The sequence below is a fragment of the Polypterus senegalus genome, chromosome 2, assembly GCF_016835505.1.
Source record: "Polypterus senegalus isolate Bchr_013 chromosome 2, ASM1683550v1, whole genome shotgun sequence".
Classification (NCBI taxonomy): domain Eukaryota; kingdom Metazoa; phylum Chordata; class Cladistia; order Polypteriformes; family Polypteridae; genus Polypterus; species Polypterus senegalus.
This window is the reverse complement of record NC_053155.1, coordinates 264669454-264691624: the sequence shown is the minus strand read 5'-3', so window position 1 is coordinate 264691624 and position 22171 is coordinate 264669454. Positions and strand designations below refer to the sequence as shown.

At 39.4% G+C, this 22171-nt stretch overlaps 1 protein-coding gene across 2 annotated transcripts in view; it reads left to right on the top strand.

Moving 5' to 3' along the window:
- The window catches only part of atp8a2 (ATPase phospholipid transporting 8A2), a 439065-nt gene that overhangs the window by 79657 nt on the left and 337237 nt on the right, over nucleotides 1–22171 (top strand). The window contains exon 2 of one of the 2 annotated variants that reach the window (XM_039745476.1): nucleotides 18140–18268. The exons of the other annotated variant lie outside the window; for it this stretch is intronic. Coding sequence (XP_039601410.1) covers nucleotides 18140–18268 — 129 coding nt within the window. The remainder of the gene's footprint in view (nucleotides 1–18139; nucleotides 18269–22171) is intronic. 2 annotated transcript variants of the gene reach the window in all.

Genomic DNA, 22171 nt, shown 5'->3' with positions numbered 1-22171 from the left:
ATTTCTCCATATCATTTCTCCTCATCTCATCTTCTTATTTGCTTTTCTTGGTGAGGGTGGCAGTGGGTGAAGGCCAAGCAGGATAAACCTCACTTTCCTGTCCCCAGCTAAAGATTCCAGCTTTTCGTGGGAAATCCCCAGGCATTCCCAAACCAGCTGAGAGATGTTATAACTTCAGTATGTGCTGGGCATGTCACAGGATCTCTGCCCAGTAGGACATGTCTCTAGGGTGTTCTTCCTGGGTGGCATTCTTCCATATGCCTATTATATGTCAGTCAGGGGGTTCAGAGTTTTCTTTTATATATTTTTTGTGTTCAACTTTGAGTCATTGATGTATGGTCTGCTTTACTTTCTGTGCCTGTATTATATTGCATGTGTTTTTTGAGTGATCTCCAAAGTGGCAGATCCACCAGCCAATCCCTGCCAGGAACTGCCCTCTGCCCTATAAATCTATATGGTGTCCCACAGTTCCCTGCACTTCATTTTGAATGTATTAGGGGGTGGTGAAGTCTTAATCTTTGTGTTCTACTTTGCTTTTTGATTCTCTGGATTTTTTTAAACTTCATGCTCTGCTTTTGACATTGTTTTTGGCTTTCTGTATTGGATTCCTTGAATTTTGTTTTTGTTTAGGACAAATCTTTTTGCCTTTGAGCTCCACAGAGCACAGAGATAATAAACGTTTATTTTATAAAGATTATACAAGGCCCTTTTTTGTCAAGCTGTGGTTTTTGACAGAATTTCCCCCTCTTATGGGCATTTTTGAAAATGCTTCAGGGACTTAAATGCTTTTGGACCTCTAGTCACAACAATGCCTAAACCACCTGAACTAGCTCTTCTTGAGTCGGATTAGCAGCAACTCTACTCTGAGGGTCTCCTGCTTCTTAGTAGTGTCATACCATCCACCCAGCAAAGAAACCTCATTTATGCTGCTTGTATTCACAATTTCATTCTTTTGGTTATTATCCATAGTTCACGACTATCGGTGAGGACAGGGATGTTAATGTAAATGTAGACCATTTATGCTGATAGTAATGTATGTTGTGAACAAAAGAGAGTTATAAAAGAAAATGATACTGTATGGGGCTGCAGGGGAACCCCAATTAATGCCCATGTTGAAAATGCAAGAAATGAAAAAATGGTTTTGAAATGAAAGTAAGTAGAGCTCCTTATGCTATTAAGGTAGATGTTCTTCTCCTCTGTGAAGAGATGTGTCTTCTTTGAGAGCTGGTTCCAGAGTGAACAGTGACTTCAGGTGTATTTATAGAGGCAGACGAGGCAGACGAGGCAGAGCCATTGAGGGCAGAAACAGGAGTGATGTCATTAGTCCTTCAGAAAGTTCTCCTCCATTCTAAAGGAAACAAAAAAGAGGTTAGTGATGTCTCACCTAAAACCTTCCCCATATTTTCAGGTCCGTGCCCATGTTCCTGGTAATGTCGATATCATTTATAAGCATATATTATAATAGTCTAATGTTTCCTAATCTTTTTCATCATTATTGACTGCTCTATTCCGTTACACTAACTTAACAAAGTCAGTTTTAGTAAAAATGCAAAAATGTGACAATCATACTGTGTCATTGCATTCTGAACTTAGAAATTGTGTCCCACAGGACTCTGTACTGGGGCTTTCACTCTTTAAATGCTAATCTTGAGAGATATAATTAGATGCATATGGTATTGACTTTCATTTGTATGCAAATGATACTCAGCTATATTAGCTTTCAGATTAAATGATGTCTGTTCATAATTACTGTGATTATATCAGTGAGTTAAAACATGGGGTGAGCTATAAGTATTTGCCTTTGTAAACATAAAAATCAAAAGTTGTTAATTGATGGGGATAATACACACAGCAGCAAGAACGTTAAGTCAGTAGGCCTTCAATTTAGGAATTATCTTTGACCCCATCTTTTACCACACACATTACAATACTATCTAAAGCCTGCTTTTTCCAGCTAAAAATATGTGAAAAATAAGATAATTTTGTGTCCCTCATAGCACATTAGCACCTCAAATAAATCTGGTTCAATGCTGTGAGATTCATTGTGGAAAAGTTATTCTATTTACGATGCCACCTCAAAGGTACAAAAGCGAGCAAATACACAGAACAACAACATCAAAAATCAACCCTGACACAAAAACTAATTTCAAACCTATCTTTTTTTAATGGATTTTTCAGCATACAGCCCAGAGCAGGATCTGTTGAGAGACACCCATTCAGTATCAGCAGGGTGAATGTCTCTGTAGAAGTCATGACAATCCCTTCCTCTCTCTGCCTCTGTTCCTGTTAACTGGGGTGTTTTGGAGTCCCGGCTGCTGTCATGTCCAAGTTAGAGAGTACAGAGAAGTTTGCAGAATGGAAAGTTATAGCAGGCCATACTTTGGAAGTCCCCAGGGTCATCAGATTAGTGGTTGTGGTGCTCCAGCATGTCCTTAGTCTAGTGGTTGTGTGATTCTCCACTGCTGGGGTGTAAGATCACTTTTTTTGTAATTCTAAGATGTAATAAACCTATCAGTGTCAAAACAGGAGCTTTGTCCCCCTTTAATCTGAAATATTAAGAAGCAAACAACGTTCTCTTGATAGGGTCCTAGAAATACTTTCTTACAGACTGATTAAGCACAAATCAGAACAAAACAAAACAAAAGCTATAATGTATAATAAGAAGAAAAGGCAATGTAACATAGTAATAATAAGTAGATACAGTATATAGTATATGAAAGAATGCTTCATAAGCAGTAATTTATATGAATTCAAAGCTTATTAAATACAAAGTTAACAGCTGACATGCTAAATATTGATTCATTTTCACTATTGTCTACAGTTTTCTTAGTATGCAGTACACCAAGAAGATAATTCACACATTTATTTCTGGTAGAAGTGCCTACTAAAATGAAATATTCTTAGGCAGTCACAGCCATTCTATTTGCAGATGTCACTTAATTTACAATGCTCCTGCATAAATCACTACTAGAAGTAATGATCTTTCTGATTGTGCTAGAGATGCCCCATTGGTCTCCACATTCAAATCCAGATTAATGACTTGCTCTTTTAGTCTGGCATACCCTGACTAGAGCTGCTGAATAGACTGTCCACATTGTAACTCTGTTAGTTGGTCATCAAATTAAAAATCAAAGCTTGGTGATTCATTATGAACTGTTAGTGACCTCTGCCTTTTATTGTTTCTCTTCTTAGTATCCTGCTGTGCCCACTGCTGCATTGCCAAACTACTATGGCAAGTGACACCAGTGATGTTCTTCAGCATGTAACTGTGATGTTATAGAATGACCAGGAACGGTTAATCATGTACAATTATTTTGCCAAGGGTGCAGGAATTTAATACTTTATCAAACAATTCAGCACATTCATCAGTCGCCTTCATAAGTCAGAACCTTATTGTTGAGGATAACAGCATCAGATTTTGATTGTCTGGATTTTTTCTTAAATATCATATTACTCTTCAGCAGAGCCTTGAGTTGAAATGCAACCAACACTGACTTCATTCTGTGCCTGCAGCTCATCCAAATAAAACATCACACTCCTGCTGAGGGTTTTCATACATACTGCATCAAGTATTGGTGCCAAAATTTAGGCCATATAAAATTATCTGTCATTCTTGGAGTGTTAATCACAAATGTGAAGTTACACTACAATTGTCAAGACTATCAACGATAATACTTGTGATTACTAATGTCTGCTTTATATGACACTAATCCTCTCACACTGTCCTTCCTCTGTTGCAAAAGCAATGAATTTTTGAGGAAGTAGAATCCTGTATTTTAATGTATTTGAATCCAAAATCTCTGCTTTTTGCTCCATCTTACAGAGTCTTACAAATTACTTACCTAGGCATTCCTGCATGGTTGGATCATGCTAATCAGGAAACATTGTTTGCATTGAAAGTTTAGAGGTGGACTTTTCCAGTTGTGAAGGTTTGTTAGTTTCCGTATTAATTAGCCAAACCAAAATTTTGGTTATGTAGCTTTTATGCCTTTAAATAAAATTCTTTGATATGTAAAAAAAGCCGACACAAATACATGAGAAAAGTTAGGGTGCCTGAAATGATTGTTTGGGGTAAAAAAGAACAACAAATAGGATGTTGCTGAGTCGGGCAACATCGATGCACATTCCTGTTTTACTATCAGGCCAGAAGAATTTAGACTTGAGACAAAATATGAAGACAGGTTACTACTCCACGTCCTAGTCATGGTCTTTTATATGAAAATGGCAAAGGAAAAGGGGCCGTGTCAAATCCAAATCCTTCCCCTGTGTACACTTACATTCAGTTTTAGTGAAAATATGCAGCACCTATTTTTCAGGACTGTGTATTTCAACAATAATGTTTTAAAAATCCAAATAATTTCACAGATCTTCATTGTAAAGGGTTTAAACAATGTTTTCCATGAATGTTCAATTAACCATAATCAATTAATTAACATGCACCTGTGGAATGGTCGTTAAGACCTTAACAGCTTACAGAAAGTAGGCATTTAAGGTCACAGTTCTAAAAACGCAGGACACTAAAGAGACTTGTCTACCAACTGTGAAAAACACCCAAAGAAAGATGCCCAGGGTCCCTGCTCATCTGCGTGAACGTGCATTAGGCATTCTGCAGGGAGGCATGAGGACTGCTGATGTGGCTAGGGCAATAAACTGCCATGTCCGCACTGTGAGACGCCTAAGACAGCGCTACAGGGAGACAGGAAGGACAGCTGATCATCCTCGCAGTGGAAGAGCCCGGATCTCAATCCCATTGAGCACTTCTGGGACCTGTTGGATCGCAGGGTGAGGGCTAGGGCCATTCCCCCCAGAAATGTCCAGGAACTTGCAGGTGCCTTGGTGGAAGAGTGGGGTAACATCTCACAGCAAGAACTGACAAAATCTGGTCCAGTCCATGAGGAGGAGATGCACTGCAGTACTTCAAGCAGCTGGTGTCCACACCAGATACTGACTGATACTTTTGATTTTGAGCCTCCCTTCGTTCAGGGACACATTGTGAAACATTTTTAGGTTATGTCTTATGGTGTTGACTCTTTTAGTGTTCATACAAATATTTACACATTAAGTTTACTGAAAGTAAAAACAGTTGAAAGTCAGAGGACGTTTCTTTTTTGCTGAGTATATATATATATATATATATATATATATATATATATACAGTATATATATATACAGTATATACTAGCAAAATACCTGCGCTTCGCAGCGGAGAAGTAGTGTGTTAAAGAAATTATGAAAAAGAAAAGGAAACATTTTAAAAAAAACTTAACATTATTGTCAATGTAATTGTTTTGTGACTGTTATGAGTGTTGCTGTCATAAAGGATTTGATTATCATTATTTCTTTCAATCAGGTTCGTATTTGGAGGACGTGTTGTTTTGAAGTTATATTCCGTGTTTGTCAACCGTTGTAAAGATAACAGGTTTCATTCTTCGAAGTGTTCACTACCCAAATCGGTACTCGTGAATCTAAGATGTTTAACAGGCATTCCCAGTATTAACTTGTGGATTTGCCTGTGAATATTTAGCGGAAGCGTGTCTATGAACGTAATTTAAGCTTAAGCTTTACACCGTGCTTTCCTATTGATATGTCTACAAAGGCTTGTTCAGCTTCAGTGGGTTGTTCCTCTCTTACTGCATCAATAAACAGCTCGTCTTCCTCTTTATCTGAGACATCACACACTGCATGCACGGGTTTACATTTCCCAGTCCTGCAAACTTTAGCGAAGTGGTTCAATTAACCACATTTTTTAAACTGTCTTCCTTTAGCTGGACATTGACTTTTTCCACCGTGTGCTTTGTTTCCACAGTAGCTGAACTTATGAATATGCTTGTATGCGTCACTCGCTTCATATTCTTTTGCTGCCTTCTCAATTGTGTAATGCGTTTTTTGTTCAGTGCTCTTTAGAGCTCTTTGTTGTTGTCTGCATACTGCGTTCACAGTCAGTTCACGTGAGCCGCTCGGAGTACATGCATCGAAGGTTCTCAGCTGTGCTTGTGCTATCTCGTGCGATCTTGCAATGTCCACGGCTTTATTTAATGTTAGCTTAGACCCGGCACTTAAAAGTTTCTGTCGCACTTTTGCTGAGTTTGTGCCAAACACTATTCCGTCCCTGACCATCTCATCTTCGTTTGCATAAGCACAGTCCTTGACCAGAAATTTCAACTCTGTTACAAAGTGATCAAAAGTCTCATTTATACCCTGCGTCTTCTCATTAAACTTGTATCTCGCAAATATTGTATTTGTCTTAGGCATGACAAACGCCTGAAAATGGTCATAATAAGTTTTCAGTACCTTGGCTTCCTCCTGGGTTAGAGTCCATGTGTTAAAAATGTCTCTTCCCTTTCCCACAGGAGCTGGTAGCTGCATTTCTCACTTTTGTCTTTGCCTTTTAGCAGGCCAGAAAACATCAGCTCCACGTGCTGTCGGAACTTTTTCCATACGTCCGGCAGGTTAAGAGAATCCCAGTCAATTCATGTTGAGGGAACTCCAACAAAATCCATGACTGTCCTCTATTCTGACACCATGTCTTGTTTTCATAAATTGTGAAAAATGAAATGATGCGAGACTTTCTTTTAAAGTATGCAGGGGAACTTTATTTATTACAGCTCTTACATTCACGGGATCCGTGCTCTAAATTAATTTCCATAATAGTAACCTTTTTCTGGTGCCTTCCTAATGACATAGGTGCCTAAACCATGCCTGAAAATAATACATTTCAATGACATATAAATATTACAGTGATCACCTCGATAGACATCTCACCACCCAAATCGCTACTCGTGAATCTAAGATGTTTAACAGGCATTTCCGGTATTTACTTTTTGATTTGCCTGCGAATATTTAGCGGCAGCGTGTCTATTGGATTGCTGCTGACGGACGGCCTTATATGGGCAGGCACTCAATTACGTGGGAGGCGTGGGTATGGGGGAGGCAGTTTAGGCAGGCAGCCAAATAAATGGGAGGCGTGGTGATGGGGAACGCAACTCCGCCTCACACGGCGACCGAGCTGCTGGCTATGGCCGTATATATGTACGTAAGTAGGATTCGGTAATGACCGTTAGGCGTAGAATTTCAAAATGAAACCTGCTTACCTTTTGTAAGTAAGCTGTAAGGAATGAGCCTGCCAAATTTCAGTCTTCTACCTACATGGGAAGTTGGAGAATTAGTGATGAGTGAGTGAGTCAGTCAGTGAGGGCTTTGCCTTTTATTAGTATAGATATATACTGTATATATACTGTATATGTATATAATATATATATATATATATATATATATAGTGGGCAGCACGGTAGCGCAGTGGGTAGCACTGCTGCCTCGCAGTTAGAAAACCTGGGTTAGCTTCCCAGGTCCTCCCTGCGTAGAGCTTGCATATTCTCCCCGTGTCTGCGTGGGTTTCCTCCCACAGTCCAAAGACATGCAGGTTTAAGTGCGTTTGTGATCCTAAATTGTCCCTAATGTGTGCTTGGTGTGTGTGTGTGCCCTGCGGTGAGCTGGCACACTGCCCAGGGTTTGTTTCCTGCCTTGTGCCCTGTGTTGGCTGGGATTGGCTCCAGCAGAACCCCTTGACCCTATAGTTAGGATATAGTGGGTTGGATGATGGATGGATATATATAGTGGTAGATGGCTGAGGCCCTTTCCTGGCCAGGATGCCCTGATTATTGAAGGACTGGGGGAGAGAGTGTTTCTAGGGATGTTTTTCTCCTGGACCGACAGTGGGCAGCCCCCTTGGTTTCCAGCGGGGCCAGGGATCATATGTTGGACTCCTCAAAATAAATATTTTTAAGTTGTCACTTCATTAAGTTATATAAAACCTGGAAAAAATGGCTTTACGTAAGTAATGCCATATGTGTATAAGAGGAAGGATTTTGATTTTCACACATGGAATAAGTGATAAAGCTTGACTTCCACACACAAACAATCTGCCTGTGCTTTGCCCATCTAGACAGTGAGACCCGCTTGCCAATGTCTGTGGATATAGGCGTCTAGAGATTAATGGCCACCCCGGGGAAATGATTTACTAATGCCTGGAACTCATGTTATCAATTTAATAGATGGATAACTTATAGTGTTTTTGATCCCAGGAGAAAATGACAGCATTATAGCCGCCAACACTCACAATCCAACCAAAAGACAGTCAAGATGAAAGAGTAAATTATGTGAATATATGTCCATATCTAATTAACACATGTAAATAGCAAAAAAGTACAGTATCCCTTTTGACAAGATAAATCTACAGTATTAAAAATTATACTTAGTATGTTTCTAAGTATAGTTAAATATTTTCCAAGCAAGTTTCCAAAATTGTATCTGATATATTTCCAAAAAATAATTTAAAAATAAAATGTATTTAAAAAGTTTTCTTCCTGGTAAGCCCTTTATGAAAATGTATGACCCTGCAGTTATCCTAAATGTGCAGGTTAAGTTAATTAACAACTGGCCTTGTGTGTGCCAAGCAATGGCCCACTCCACTGTATGTGGCCTTGTGGTCAATGCTGAAAGAATAGAAGTCTGACACCATGCAGCAATATAAATGTGGTATGAAAATAAGTTGATGGTTAATTATAATTACAGTTATTAAAAGTACTGGTAAGTGCTGCAGCAGCACAGTGACACTGGTGATGAACACCTACAAGGTCTTTGTGATGGAGCGGGTCGGCTTCTCACTAGCAATTGCAACCCACGAGCCTCTTGAACCTGCATTGCCTGTAACGTATCCGAGGGATGAGCCTAGCAGATGAGGTCACAACACACAAAGCAAGGGGTTGGTACAAAAGCCTTCCAGTGCTTTTAATAAAAGCACTTTTGCACTTTTATGCAGCCTTGCTTTGTGTTGTTCCCTCATCCTCTGGCTTATCCCTCGGGTACGTTATCGTTGGTAGTAGGTTCAAGATGCTTTTGGGATGCAGTCAGTAGAGTAGAGCCGACCTGCACCATCATATTTATATTTTCCATGTGTCTGTGCCGATTGTTCTATCAGTGCTCCTATATCTTCCACACCTCAATATTAAGCACCTTATAATGGTTGTATGAACATTTATTGAATAATATAAATTGAATAAAAATGATTTTCTCTTGAGAATGGTACAAATGCTTTACTTTCCATGTAAACAGAATAAATGGCAGGCAGTGTAGCATAGTGGTTAAGCCTTTGGCTTTCAAACACAGAGATTGTGGGTTCACATCGTGCTACTGACACTGTGGGAGCATGAGCAAGTCTCTTCACCTGCCTATACTCCACTTGGGAACACAAAAGAAATGCAAACAAAAGGTAAAGGCAACAGAGAGATAATAAAATAAAGTCAAGCATTATCCAACTGTTCAGCCCCTACTGATGCATGCAGTTCCAGAGAACTGCAGAATACCAGTCATGTCATCCCTGCCTGCCCGGGTATATTGTAGTCTCCAGTCTTTTGACAGTAGAGAGCAATGGTATGTTGCAGCGCTTCCAGCAATTCTAGAATACGTTCTCACCTCAAATTGCGTATACAGTAGTATAACAAACAAAGTTGTTAAGTTTCTTTCTAATATTTTAAAAGAAGTAAACAAATAGAGCTAGCAGAGTCGCCAGGAGCTCCACAGATTCTGCTTCTGCTGCTTACCTCCATTTGATAGCCCTTATACTGAATGATTTAGGGGGCTTTAAGAGGAGGAACTCATTTTGTTCAGTCTGCTTTCTCTTGGCTCGTTTAAATGTTAACATGCAGCTCAGCTTCAATTTTAATAAGAAGCATAATCCCCTAACAAGCAGCATGCACATGTTAGTCTTATTAATATTTCATTGTTACCATCATATTAATAGAAGGAATAGAACTGCAGGCATTGTAACAGGAAACTTCATTCAGAGCTGAAGTACACCTCCTGAAAATGACTGAACACTCACCATCCCATACATCCGAAAATAACTGGGATATTTCTGAACATCCAAAAGCTTTTTGTTATTTTCAAATGTTTTAAAGAGATTTGTATTGAAAGATGAAACACTTTGCCATGCTGCCACTGGATCGAAAAGTGCAGAAAGTGCTGCCTTCAAATGAGACCAGGAGATGAATTGACGTAAAATATAATAATTACTGGTCAAAGGTCAGGGAATGAAATGTGTCTTCAATAAGCCAAAAATACAAACAAGTAGATATGAGCCCCTACTTGATTAGTTTGCTAACCTTTTTTGTGGCTAAAAAAGATAAAATATTAATGCATACAAGAGTAAATAATGAAATTAATGTAGTTTAATCTAAATTTATAAATCAGAATGTCTGTCTGTTGGTATGTATGTACAGTTGTACACCTGTTGACCATACAAACAAGACAGAGTACTTTGGAACCCAAAATGTTGACCCTGGGGGTCCCAGTGTTTTTTTTTTCTGTCCTGTGTTCTTCAGTTTGCACACCAGTGCCACCTGCTGGCTCAGAGCAAGTGAAACATCCGAACAAATTCAACTCAGACTAGCAGACAAACGACCAGAGCTTAACATTACTTACCTGAGCAACACTGCATGCTGCTTCCATCTACTGTAATATAAAAAGGAGCATCATGTGCTTTTGCAGGGGGTGTTGGGTGAACTTCTTTGAGAGAGGAAGTACAGCGCCACACAACAAAGAATCAAAGGGTTGCTGTTTAGCTCCTGCTTTGTCTTTTCTTTATAATTTAAGCACTACCAGCTGTCCACATTCAACTACATGTTCAGGTTAGACATGGAAGCGTTCAGGGTAACAACCACTAAGGAGTTACCACAATTCTGGAATCTGTAAAGAACAACTTCTCGAATCACTAGAGCACAGATGTTGATGGAGAGGCAGTGTGGGTGATGGATGGAACAGCTAGCAGTAACAACAGGGTTATCACTTAAAAAACACAGAAACCTTTGCTTTCTTTCCTTAAGCCATCCTACAAATATACCTCAGGAACACCATGTACTTTGGCTCGTGCCTACAATTGTATTTAACAACTTAAATAATACAGCATTTTCAATGCAGCTCTGTTTAGTTCATTTTATTGTGGTTATTTGGGCTCATTTATACTTCAAGCTCAGAACGTGGCTGCGTATGCATCATGGCTGCCACGCGTTCCCAGTGTTCATTTCATCAAAAATGAACGTGACGCGTGCACAAGTTGCAGTACCAGCAAAAAGTGGGGGGAGCAGTGTGATAAAAGTCGTAACGTGATAGCAGAGTCTCTGTTTACTATCTCTACATGTGACAGAAAGCCTCTATGCGGATCCTACGGGATTGATGAGGTGAAGCAAAATGCCGACATACAGATGCATTCGTGGTGCTTTTATATTCAAGCGTCTCATATTACCGATTGTAATGACATGATACATTTTAAAAGTCTCACATACCATCTTCTGTGCCGTCTTTTTTTTCTGGGGCTTCCTCCCGACCTGACAGTAGCGGCAAACAGCAATAGATCACCACACAGAACATATTAAATGTATGATATTCCAACTCCCTGCACATTTAGAATCCTTAGACTTCAACATTATCACTTTCATGATGAAATCCATTAAAGTATGTATGTTACATTTTACAGATAAATCGTGAATTTCATTTAAATAATTAATACTGTTGATAATTACACACATGGGGGTGACACGGTGGCGGAGGGGTAGCACTGCTGTCTCTCAGGGAGTCGCGTTGCTGGTATTCCCTGCCTGGAGTTTACATGTTTTCCTGCTGGGTTTCCACAGTGAGCTCTGGTTTCCTTCCAAAGATATGCATATTTGGGGATTTGGTGGAGCTAAATGACTCCAGTGTATGTGTGTGCTTGTATTCACCTTGCGATGAGCGGATGCCCCGTCTAAGGATTGTTTCTGCCTCATGCCCAATGCTTGCTGGAATGGACACATCCTTGGATTGATAGATTTAATCATTAAACATCCTTTTCAGGGATATTGCGGTAAGGTGTCATTGGAATTTAATGGATGTTTCAGGCAATTCACAACACAGTGAAGCCGAACCTGCTCTCACCGTGATATCTCGCACTGCCACCTGCTGGATTCCTCCAGATTTACGTAAAGTACACGTGCAAGTATAAACATTAAAACGCTTGCATAGCAGGAGCATCCACTGGAGCATGCATCACGTTGCGTGAAGTATAAACCTGGCCTTTAGTACTCTTCCAGTTATATTGTAAGCCAAGTGCACTATGCTGTATTCAGAAATATAATATGAAATGCAAAACACAATGTTCAAATAGATACAAAGGCATGGTCCAGCATATCATTCTACACAATATACACAAAATATCCATATACAATGCATGCAAACCTAAAGAGTGATTTTAAATCAGGATTCCCACATCAGCTCCGTTTTAGAGAGGATCATTCTGTAAGCAAATAGCAGCAGTTTCACTTGAACAGAAGACATCTGGAAACGAGTGCACCACATGTGAAAATACATCAGCTCTACTGCAGGCCAACTTCAAAGAGGTGGAAGTGGCAAAATAAATACAGTTACATGAATGAATTAAAAAGCAATTTAAGAGAAATGTAAAACAACTTCAGCAGAAACTGTAACAAGCATTTGCTCTTCTGATATTTATTAGTCCTCAGCAAGCCTTGATTTAAATTCTCCAGAGTCTGTATATCATATAGCTGAATGTTCTACCTCCTACACTTGTGTTAATTATTCTGAGGATTTAGAGGACTGCTGCATCCTGGAGTGATGGCACTGATAAGTTTTGTAACCATTTATAGATCTATAGTATACTGTATGTAAGAAAGAGGGTTTTAAATCATCTCTAAACTTAACTTGAGGCAAATTAAATGATTTAAAACCTGAAGTAAAATAGTCATCTTTCTTAGGTCCGGTTACAATCATTGCTTCCAAATTTTGAATGAACTATAGAGTTGTTAGTGAACGATTCCAACATGACCAAAAAGCATTACAAGACTAAATAATATATCCATCCATTATCCCACCCACTATATCCTAACTACAGGGTCATGGGGTCTGCTGGAGCCAATCCCAGCCAACACAGGGCACAAGGCAGGAAACAAATACCGGGCAGGGTACCAGCCCACCGCAGGGTGTAAATAAAGTATACCCCACAAAATTGTTTTCTATTTAGCTTTCTCTTTGTAGGTTAATCAAACAATTCAAATCCCACATATACTACAAGACTATAGTTATACTTCACTGTATGTGTAGAGCACCCTTTCTAAATCTAGATTTATAGAACTTGTAATGTCTGCTGGTTTACATTTGCAACAGAGTGCCTTCTTACTGAATAATATACCAAACTGAGTGAATTCACTGACTGTTACTGTGGTTCTTGGAAGATTATTTTTTTATTTTTGTCAGGTTGTATGTGCAGGAAATGGCATAATAGCTGAGTTAGATGGGAGGAAATCTGCTTACTGTATAAAAATATTATTGTAAACAAAAGACATAGAAGATAATGATTTGATCAAAACAATTTTACTAGATTTTTTGAAAACACACTATACTGTATAATAGACAAGAATTAAGAATAACTTACTTAAAATCAAGCTGAAGCTGAATGTGATTCATGTTCCATACGTAATTTGCAATAAGTTTTGTTATTAAACTGTTAACTGATTGATCAGCACAAAAAAGTACAGATTAAAGAGGAATGCTCTACATGGAGTGAAGTCACAAAGCAGTTCATCAGTGTCATAATCAAGTTGATCTGTGCATACGACAGCCACATAGGATTAAATCCCACCTCTACCACCATTTGTGATGCCTGGATTGCCCACAGCTGGCATACTCCTATAGAACCGAGGACATTGATAGTCATGTACCAAGGATGGGCTGGTCAATGAGGACACATAACACAGCAAGAGTTGGTGCAAAGTGATTTATACTTCTTATTACAATGAAAAGGAAATCTCTTTATATCTTCTAATATAATACGCTACCGTAGCTGTTCGTTTGTCTGTCCAGGATTTTAAATCACCTGTAGCTTGCAAACCGTTTCACCTATTGACTTGAAATTTGGTACACATAAACTATGTGACGTCTACTGTCCGCTTTCGAAGTGACAATTTGTATTACTCTTTTTATTTTTATTTTATTGTATTGTAGAATTAACTCTCTGCAGCGCACAGCAGGGCGGCCGTACGGCGCTTGCGTATGGGCGCCATTCTCATTCCTTACCACCTTCGCTAATCATTCTTGAGGCAGATTGAAGACTTAAGTGCCAGCTTAAGTGAAAAATTAAAGAAAACATACTAAGTAATTGCAATACAAACACTGACTTAATCAGTTTTAACTCAAAAAGATGCCGACAAAAGAAGAGAAGCAGTGGGTCGCTAGGGTGGAGAAAAGAAAAGCTGCTCAGGAAGCAGGAAGCGCATCAACCACTGAGCAAATGAATGGTAAATGTACAGAGAAAGAGGATGAAAACTATAAGTCAAGTGTATTCACTGCACGTTATCGTGCAGTACGCTGTTACTGGTATATTTATAATTCAACGTCTTTCTGTCTGTCTGTTTGTTTGCTTGCTTTTCACAAGAAAACTACTTATTGGATTTAGATTGTTTTTTTTTTTTATAATTTCATCGCCTCTCGAGGATCATAGGTCGCTTGTGGTACCGATTTATTTGCGCAAATCCGAGAGAGACACACTGGGCCAATGTTGTCACGCACGTGCCAGCCTTGGGGCGTATCTTACATTCGCTTAGCTAGCAAACAAGAGAACTTCTTAACGGATTTAGATTGGGCTTTTTTCTGTAATTTGCTTGAACATTCTGGTTGATTTTGCGACTTCTCTCTTTGTGCTAAGAATCATAGTTCACTTGAAAGAGCGATATATTCGCATTAATCCGATACAGAGGCTGCGGGCCAAGGGGAGGGGGAAGCATGACATCAGGAGTGGGGAGCCGGCAGGGCCCTCCTCGCTGTCTTATTTCACTTCTATGCGGGCGAAGCTATCTAAAAAATAAATAATATGTGGTGCAGTCTTTTCAAATCAAAAAATAAAATAATCCATAAAACCCAGTTAATTGTGTGGAAGTAAAAAGAATCAAAAGAATAAAGTAAAAAAAAAATCAGTTAAGTCATGGATAAACTCTTATCTTTATCCAGTGGTGCTTCTCACTCTCGTCTTGCCCAGCTGACCCTATTTCCATGTCTGCTCAGTGGGGTCAAGACCCTGGTGAAAGCATTCCTCTAAGACCATCCCTTGGCGTCTGCCATGATGCGTTCAGTCCATCTTCTCTATGCCATGGCATCTATTGGATTCCTAGGAGCCCCACGATTGACTCCCATCCTGGTCACCATACCTTGCCATCCTCTTTCCTCCACACTGAACACCTCTCCGCTGCACACATACCCACAGAGTTGCACTGCCTTTATTTTAAAAACAAAAAACATACACACTGCCATGTACCCTTGACTCACTTCACCACAGATAGCACTGGGAGAAATCTTGGATGGGGGGACAATGTGTCATAGGAATAACTGGTATTAAATGGACAACAAATGTTTCATGAATAGGTAGACTAGGAAACACAAGCTTTTAGGTTACTATAGTACAATGCATGGACCAAGGAAAGGAGGTTGATAGGGTGAGAAACAGCGCAGTGGTGGCCACTTGTAAAGAGGATTTGCAGTACATGCTACTAAAGAAGGCAACACTGAAAGCTTGCAATCAGTATTCAGTAATATTTTAAAGATGACTATCAGTGGTGGACAAAGAAATGAATAAAGTGCACTAGTAAAAAACTTTGTTGAATGGTACAAAATAAATCACCTGCAGCGTAACACCAATAAGACAAAATCGTAGGCCTCAGGAGTGTCTAGCCCACTCTATCTATGATTCTTGTTGATGGTGAAGATGTGGAGATGGTGAGGATATAATAAGTACCTTAGTATGCATTTGAGCAAAAAGCTTGAGTGGAGTAACACCACAGAGGCTGTATACAAGGAGGGTCAGGATAACCTCTATTACCTGAGGAAGTTGAGGTTGTTTGGTGTGTGTAGGCCACTGTTGCATGTTTTCTAGCTCTCTGTAGTAGCTAAGGTAATTTTCTATATGGTAGAGTGCTGGGGAAATGGCATTAGTGCAACTGACTCCAGCAGACTAAATAAACTGATTAAAACGTCTGGTTCAGACTTAGGAGTCAGGCTGAACTCACAGGAGAATGTGAAGAAACAGAGGTCCCCTAGGAAGCTGCTTACTATCATGTACAGTGACTGTCACCCTCTGTATGAGGTCTCGGCCTAACAGGGGAGCACATTTAGTAACAGATTAAGACAACTGCTTTCCTTCGTGGGGCATTATCTGAGCTAGTTGTTGCTGTCATCCACCAGGTTCTATTTGGAGTCACTCCACACCTGAGGTAGTATTGTTCTCTGTGTGCTGAATAGTATTGAGGTGGTCTAGCAGACACCTTAACAGAAAATGATGCTATGTGAAAAATACTGTAACTGATAAGTGTGTGCAGTTCCAGTCATTTTACACTTTGTAAATGATTACACCTTGTCGGTATACTTATAGATAATTCTTCTTACTGTATACAGTATGTGTATTTGTACCTTATTAACATAATTAAGGCTATGACCTTCTTGTTATTATGCCTCTTTATGTATGCTGCTATATCCATGCAGTTTTTTTTTGTGATTAATACAGTTCCCATCTATCTATCTATCTATCTATCTATCTATCTATCTATCTATCTATCTATCTCATTGAAAATTGTTACAGGCATCAGTATCTAAAAGCAGAATTGGCTCATCACATTATGGAGATGAATAAAAGTTTATATTCAAGAAATAGTAAAAGTTACTAATTAGTTTTACTGACTTAATCACAACATCCTTAATCATTCTCTATTTATCTACCAGTGACTAAACATGCAGTATAAACAATTTGGTGATTCTTTTTTGTCATGTCCTACTGTTTCCTCACAGGTCACATGCGCCACTTAGTATGTGTTTCTTCTATTTTCTCAGTATGTTTCTTGTCATGTGTGCGCACACCACTCCACACAAAGCACATAATATTGATTGGTTTTGCGAACATAGCAATGACAAGCAGGTGGCCAACAGTGCTGACTTGTTCAATAATTAAAATTTTTGATTTGACAAAAAAATGGAATTTAATGTGATCATTTCATTTTGGATTTATTGTCACATATACAGAATAAAATTAAATTCTTATCTGTGTCTTTGGTCAGCTTGTAATACATGCCACTGTCCAGCAATGCAAATCACACCTCATAGTTTAGTTAAAATCTAACAGCACAGAATACGATAAACCAGAAGAAGACAGAGCCCATGTCTGGGTGGCCTTCTAGTTTAACAGTCCAGGATACAATGTGCTGTTATTTTGGATCATGTAATGTGTGACAGGAGCTACTGTACAGTATGTTGTATGCACTGTAATGAATTTCGTGTCTTTTTTGGAAGTTCTTATCAACTGTCTGTAAGTATCCATGATCATAAGTAACAAAAACTGGACCTCTTGTTATTTATAAGATACTTATTTTAAATTTAATGTGTGTTTGTTTAGTAAAGTGCATTGAAATAATATAGCTTGCTGTAAATAAGAAATGAAAACTGTTAATGCTTGACTGATTTGCCTCCTTTTAAGATTATTAATGAATTTATTACTTTTATGATGCATGTTTTATAGTGCATTTTTGTATGGTGCATATAACCTTTGATTGGAAGTACATTAATAATACTACATTGAGCTAAACTAAATTAAAAGAGTAGGTTTAATTGTGAAACAGCAATCCATAGAGTCCAGTTATTGGCATTAAACACACTCAGTTTTTCTAAGAAATATGACATTCTTTTTGAATTACAGTCAATGTATCTCAGTAGTTCATAGTGTGTGCTTCATATTTTTGATCACCAAATGTAACCCCACAGACACAAGTGTTATGGATCTTTTCATCATAATAGTAGCACCTGTCTGGTAGACGTACCCAATGACTGGCAATAAGAACATAAAGTGTACTTAAAAGTTTCATCTGAAGAATATGTGATTGCTTATTGTATGAAGGATCAAATAAATTAGTGATGTATTTGCTAATGTCTCCAAAAGGTACGATTGATTCAGGTATTGATTAATTTGTGACCTTTATCTTGTCCTGGAATTGCAGTAAATGACTGAATATTGATTTCTCTAACTCTGCTTGTCCTCATGGACTCATTTTCCTTTCAGAGCAATTAGTTTTGGTCCCAATTAGCCAAGATGCTACTTGTCTCTCCCCCAAAAGTGAAGAAGAGGGTATGGGAGCCGGGATATGCTCAAGGAGATCAAATAAGCGCATTCCCAGGACGTGTAATATAAGTGAGTTGCTTTGGCAGGCCTGTCACTGGCAAGGGTTTGGTGAAAGCTCTATTCTCTTTGAAGGGGGAAAAACTCTTAGTGCATGCTCCCCTTCACTGATGTCTGCTGTAGATTGCATGAGGTGAACTGGGGCACGACTGTGCATTACAAAGGAGCATCTTTGTTATGGATTCCAGCTAAGTTTCTACATATTTTATTCCTCACTCAAATAACTAGCCAACTTGGCTAATAGAAGACAACTTACAAGTTGGTTAGAGTGTAGTCACGGCCTGTGCAGACATTTAAGTGCTAGCCTCCTGGGCTCAGTCTGTCACGAGACTTGGGGAAGGGGGCATTTGATAAGGCCTGGAAGTACAATAAACTCAGCCTGAGTTGCAGTATTTTCTATATTTGTCTACTGCTTTGAATCCTTATCATTTTGGCACACTGTAACTGAACTGTACTCATGGGCTACTGGCATAACGTGAATGACACTTTGTACAAGCTGTAGCCTGAAAATGCATACGGCTGTCTCTTATGGTGATGAACGCTTTCCTTTAGGGCCCAGGGACACTTTGGTAACATACAGTCCATGAAGTACAGTCTTTACTGTACCGTGATAACCCTCAACCTCAGTTTCCTTTTGGCAATTGTAGTACAAGGCTGGACTGTCTATATAAGGATGCACCCTTGTAATAAAAGCAAGTTCTGGCACCTTTGTTTTACTTCTAACATGATATTTTTTAAGGTTATGCTCCTTGTGATACTTCATTGAAATGATATATGGATGGAAATAATTCACTGTTCATCATTAACAGAAACTGTAAAAGATATTTTAACACAAATATAACATTTTTGCTATTATAAAAGTCTTAGGTAAAACTCTAAAGTTTAGTTTATCATCATACAGTAGATCTGGTTTCCTACACAAGTTTCACTTTCAGCAACAAAACCAATCTAAACACATCATCTGCACACACTCATATTCATACGTACAAAAGCAAAATGAACAATGTCACAAATGTCATTTAATATATTTAATTCTGTGTAAGGTCAACACACACAGGCCTGAGTCCAGGGGGTCATTTGGCTGGGCTAAGCACCCCCAAATATCATGTTATAACTCTTCACCCCCAATAACACCCACCACGTTGTCGGCTATAATGTTACATGTTGGATATTTGGGACTTTATCACATCTTGTCCCCCTAGTATTTTAAATACCCTCTTAATATTTTGGTTTGGAGCCAGGGCTGAACACACATCCATCTATTTTCTGAACTTCTTTTCTCCATTGCAAGTTCATTGAGAACTGGAGTGTACCCTTAGGAACGAACCCTGGGTAACATGCCATTTCATCTTGGCACCATAACTTATGCACACAGCCATGCTCACTCTCATCAGGCCAGTGTGAAGACATGAGTCAGCTTCAGGTGCTTGTTTAGAATGTGGAAGGAAGCAGGAGAACCAAGAGAAGACCCACAGACGGGAAGAATGTGCAAACAATAAAGGAAGGGACTTTCTTGGGAACTGAATCCAGGTTCTTGGAGCTGTGAGGCAGTCCTACTAACCTCTAGACTACTGCTGTCTCACACCATTTGAGTTCCTTGTACCGTACTGACCCAAACCCTCATTTGTCAGTGTTCATTTGGTCATGACAGACGAGAGTAGACAGGAGTCCCTGTGGACTATGATGTTTGCTGATGACATTGTGATCTGTAGCGATAGTAGGGAGCAGGTTGAGGAGACCCTGGAAAGGTGGAGATATGCTCTAGAGAGGAGAGGAATGAAGGTCAGTAGGAACAAGACAGAATACATGTGTGTGATTGAGAGGGAGGTCAGTGGAATGGTGAGGATGCAGGGTTAGTGAAGGTGGATGAGTTTAAATACTTGGGATCAACAGTACAGAGTAATGAGGATTGTAGAAGAGAGGTGAAAAAGAGAGTGCAGGCAGGGTGGAATGGGTGGAGAAAGAGTGTTGGGAGTAATTTGTGACAGACGGATATCAGCAAGAGTGAAGGGAAGGTCTACAGGATGGTAGTGAGACCAACTATGTTAAATGGGTTGGAGACGGTGACACTGACCAGAAAGCAGGAGACAGAACTGGAGGTGGCAGAGTTAAAGATGCTAAGATTTACATTGGGTGTGACGAGGATGAACAGGATTAGAAATGAGTACATTAGAGGTTCAGCTTAAATTAGACAGTTGAGAGACAAAGTCAGAGAGGCGAGATTGCGTTGGTTTGGACATGTGCAGAGGAGAGATGCTGGGTATTTTTGGAGAAGGATGCTAATGATAGAGCTGCCAGACAAGAGAAAAAGAGGAAGGCCTAAGAGAATGTTTATGGATGTGGTAAGAGAGGACTTGCAGGTGATGAGTGTGACGAAGCAAGATGAAGAGGACAGGAAGATATGGAAAAAGATTATCCCCTGTGGCAACCCCTAACAGGAGCAGCCGAAAGAAGAAGAAGATCCTAGCAGAGTCTTGTTTTAAAGTGTGGGCCTCTAGTGTTTGATTTAGGAATCAGAAGTGTGACCATGCAAGAGTTACCCCAGCTTTCTTTAATATTTTTGTATCACCCTAACCCTGGTACAAACAGTTCCAAATTCTATTTCTTTATCAATAATGGTGGACATGTTAACTAAAACATGCAGGAAAGGAATAGTCTGAGGTGCAATCTAAAGTATCAAATAAGACAGAAGATAACACAAACCTTAGCTGCTTCACCAGGAATGGCTGTTTAAGGTTCTGATCTCTGACTTTCAGGTAGGGTGGCTTTTCTGTATACTTACTCGCCAAAACACCGAGAAGTCAAGCAAAATGACGCCTTTTATTGGGTAACTGAACAGATTACGATAAGCATATTGTAATCTGTTCAGTTAACCAATAAGTGGTGTAATTTTGCTTGACTTCCCATTGAATTCATAATGGCTAACATGGTACATTACCTTACCACTGCCACCCAAACACTATGCCCTTGTTTTGTCATGGTAGGGTCCTAGGGTGACCCTGTTCCGCTTTTTACTCTTTATTACATAGACCTTAAAAGAATGGCCAAATTCCCATACTGTTTCCACTCTGTCAGGATTGACTGCTACTGTAATTCAACACTTCCCCCATTTTTTTCCATTTTATATCCCTAGTCAACAAGACAGGACAGAGTACCAGAACAAGCAAGTGAAATGGTTATATATTTATTTATGTGTTGTAGATAATATACCCAAAATACAAGAGAGCAGAGTACAAATATTGACCAAATAATAATAATAATATGTCCTGGTTCATTTTAAGTATCAAATACAGTATGATTAGATTTCCGGGTGACTGTCTGTCTTATCTCTTGCCATGTTGCTTCCTTGCCAGTTAAGTTGTTGCCCCAGATTACCTCTTGGCACAAAGTTCACTGGATCACTGCAAGTAAGCTACCTTAATCCGTGCACCAAACTCTCCTTCCTAGCCCAATTCTTCGTCAAATCCCACAATAACTTCTGGATTAGGAATTGTCTGTGAGAGATCCTTAGGCCATTCCACCAGACCTCCCTTTCGCGGTCCCAGATATCCCTGCATCTGTAAGCCCCAATTTCTAATTATAGCACTAGGTACTATGCTGTGTGCCAGCTAAAATATAAAGCTGGAACCTGTGTGTTGATAGCAAAAACACCTTACTGCCACCTGTCTGTCTAGGTGACTTATCTAAGCCCTGTGCCAATCCCTCATGACCACTTTTGTACCACGGCTAAGTAGTGCATTATTTTCCCTTGGTAGCTGATGAGCACACTGCCTGGTAAAAAAACAGTCTAGTAAACTCATTGTCTGTTTTAGCATTTTGTGTTTGTTTACTTACTCTAGATACCAAAAATGTGGGGCACCACTAAAAAGACATTGGGCTTATGTAGATACTTTATATCCTCATCCTCATTTGTGA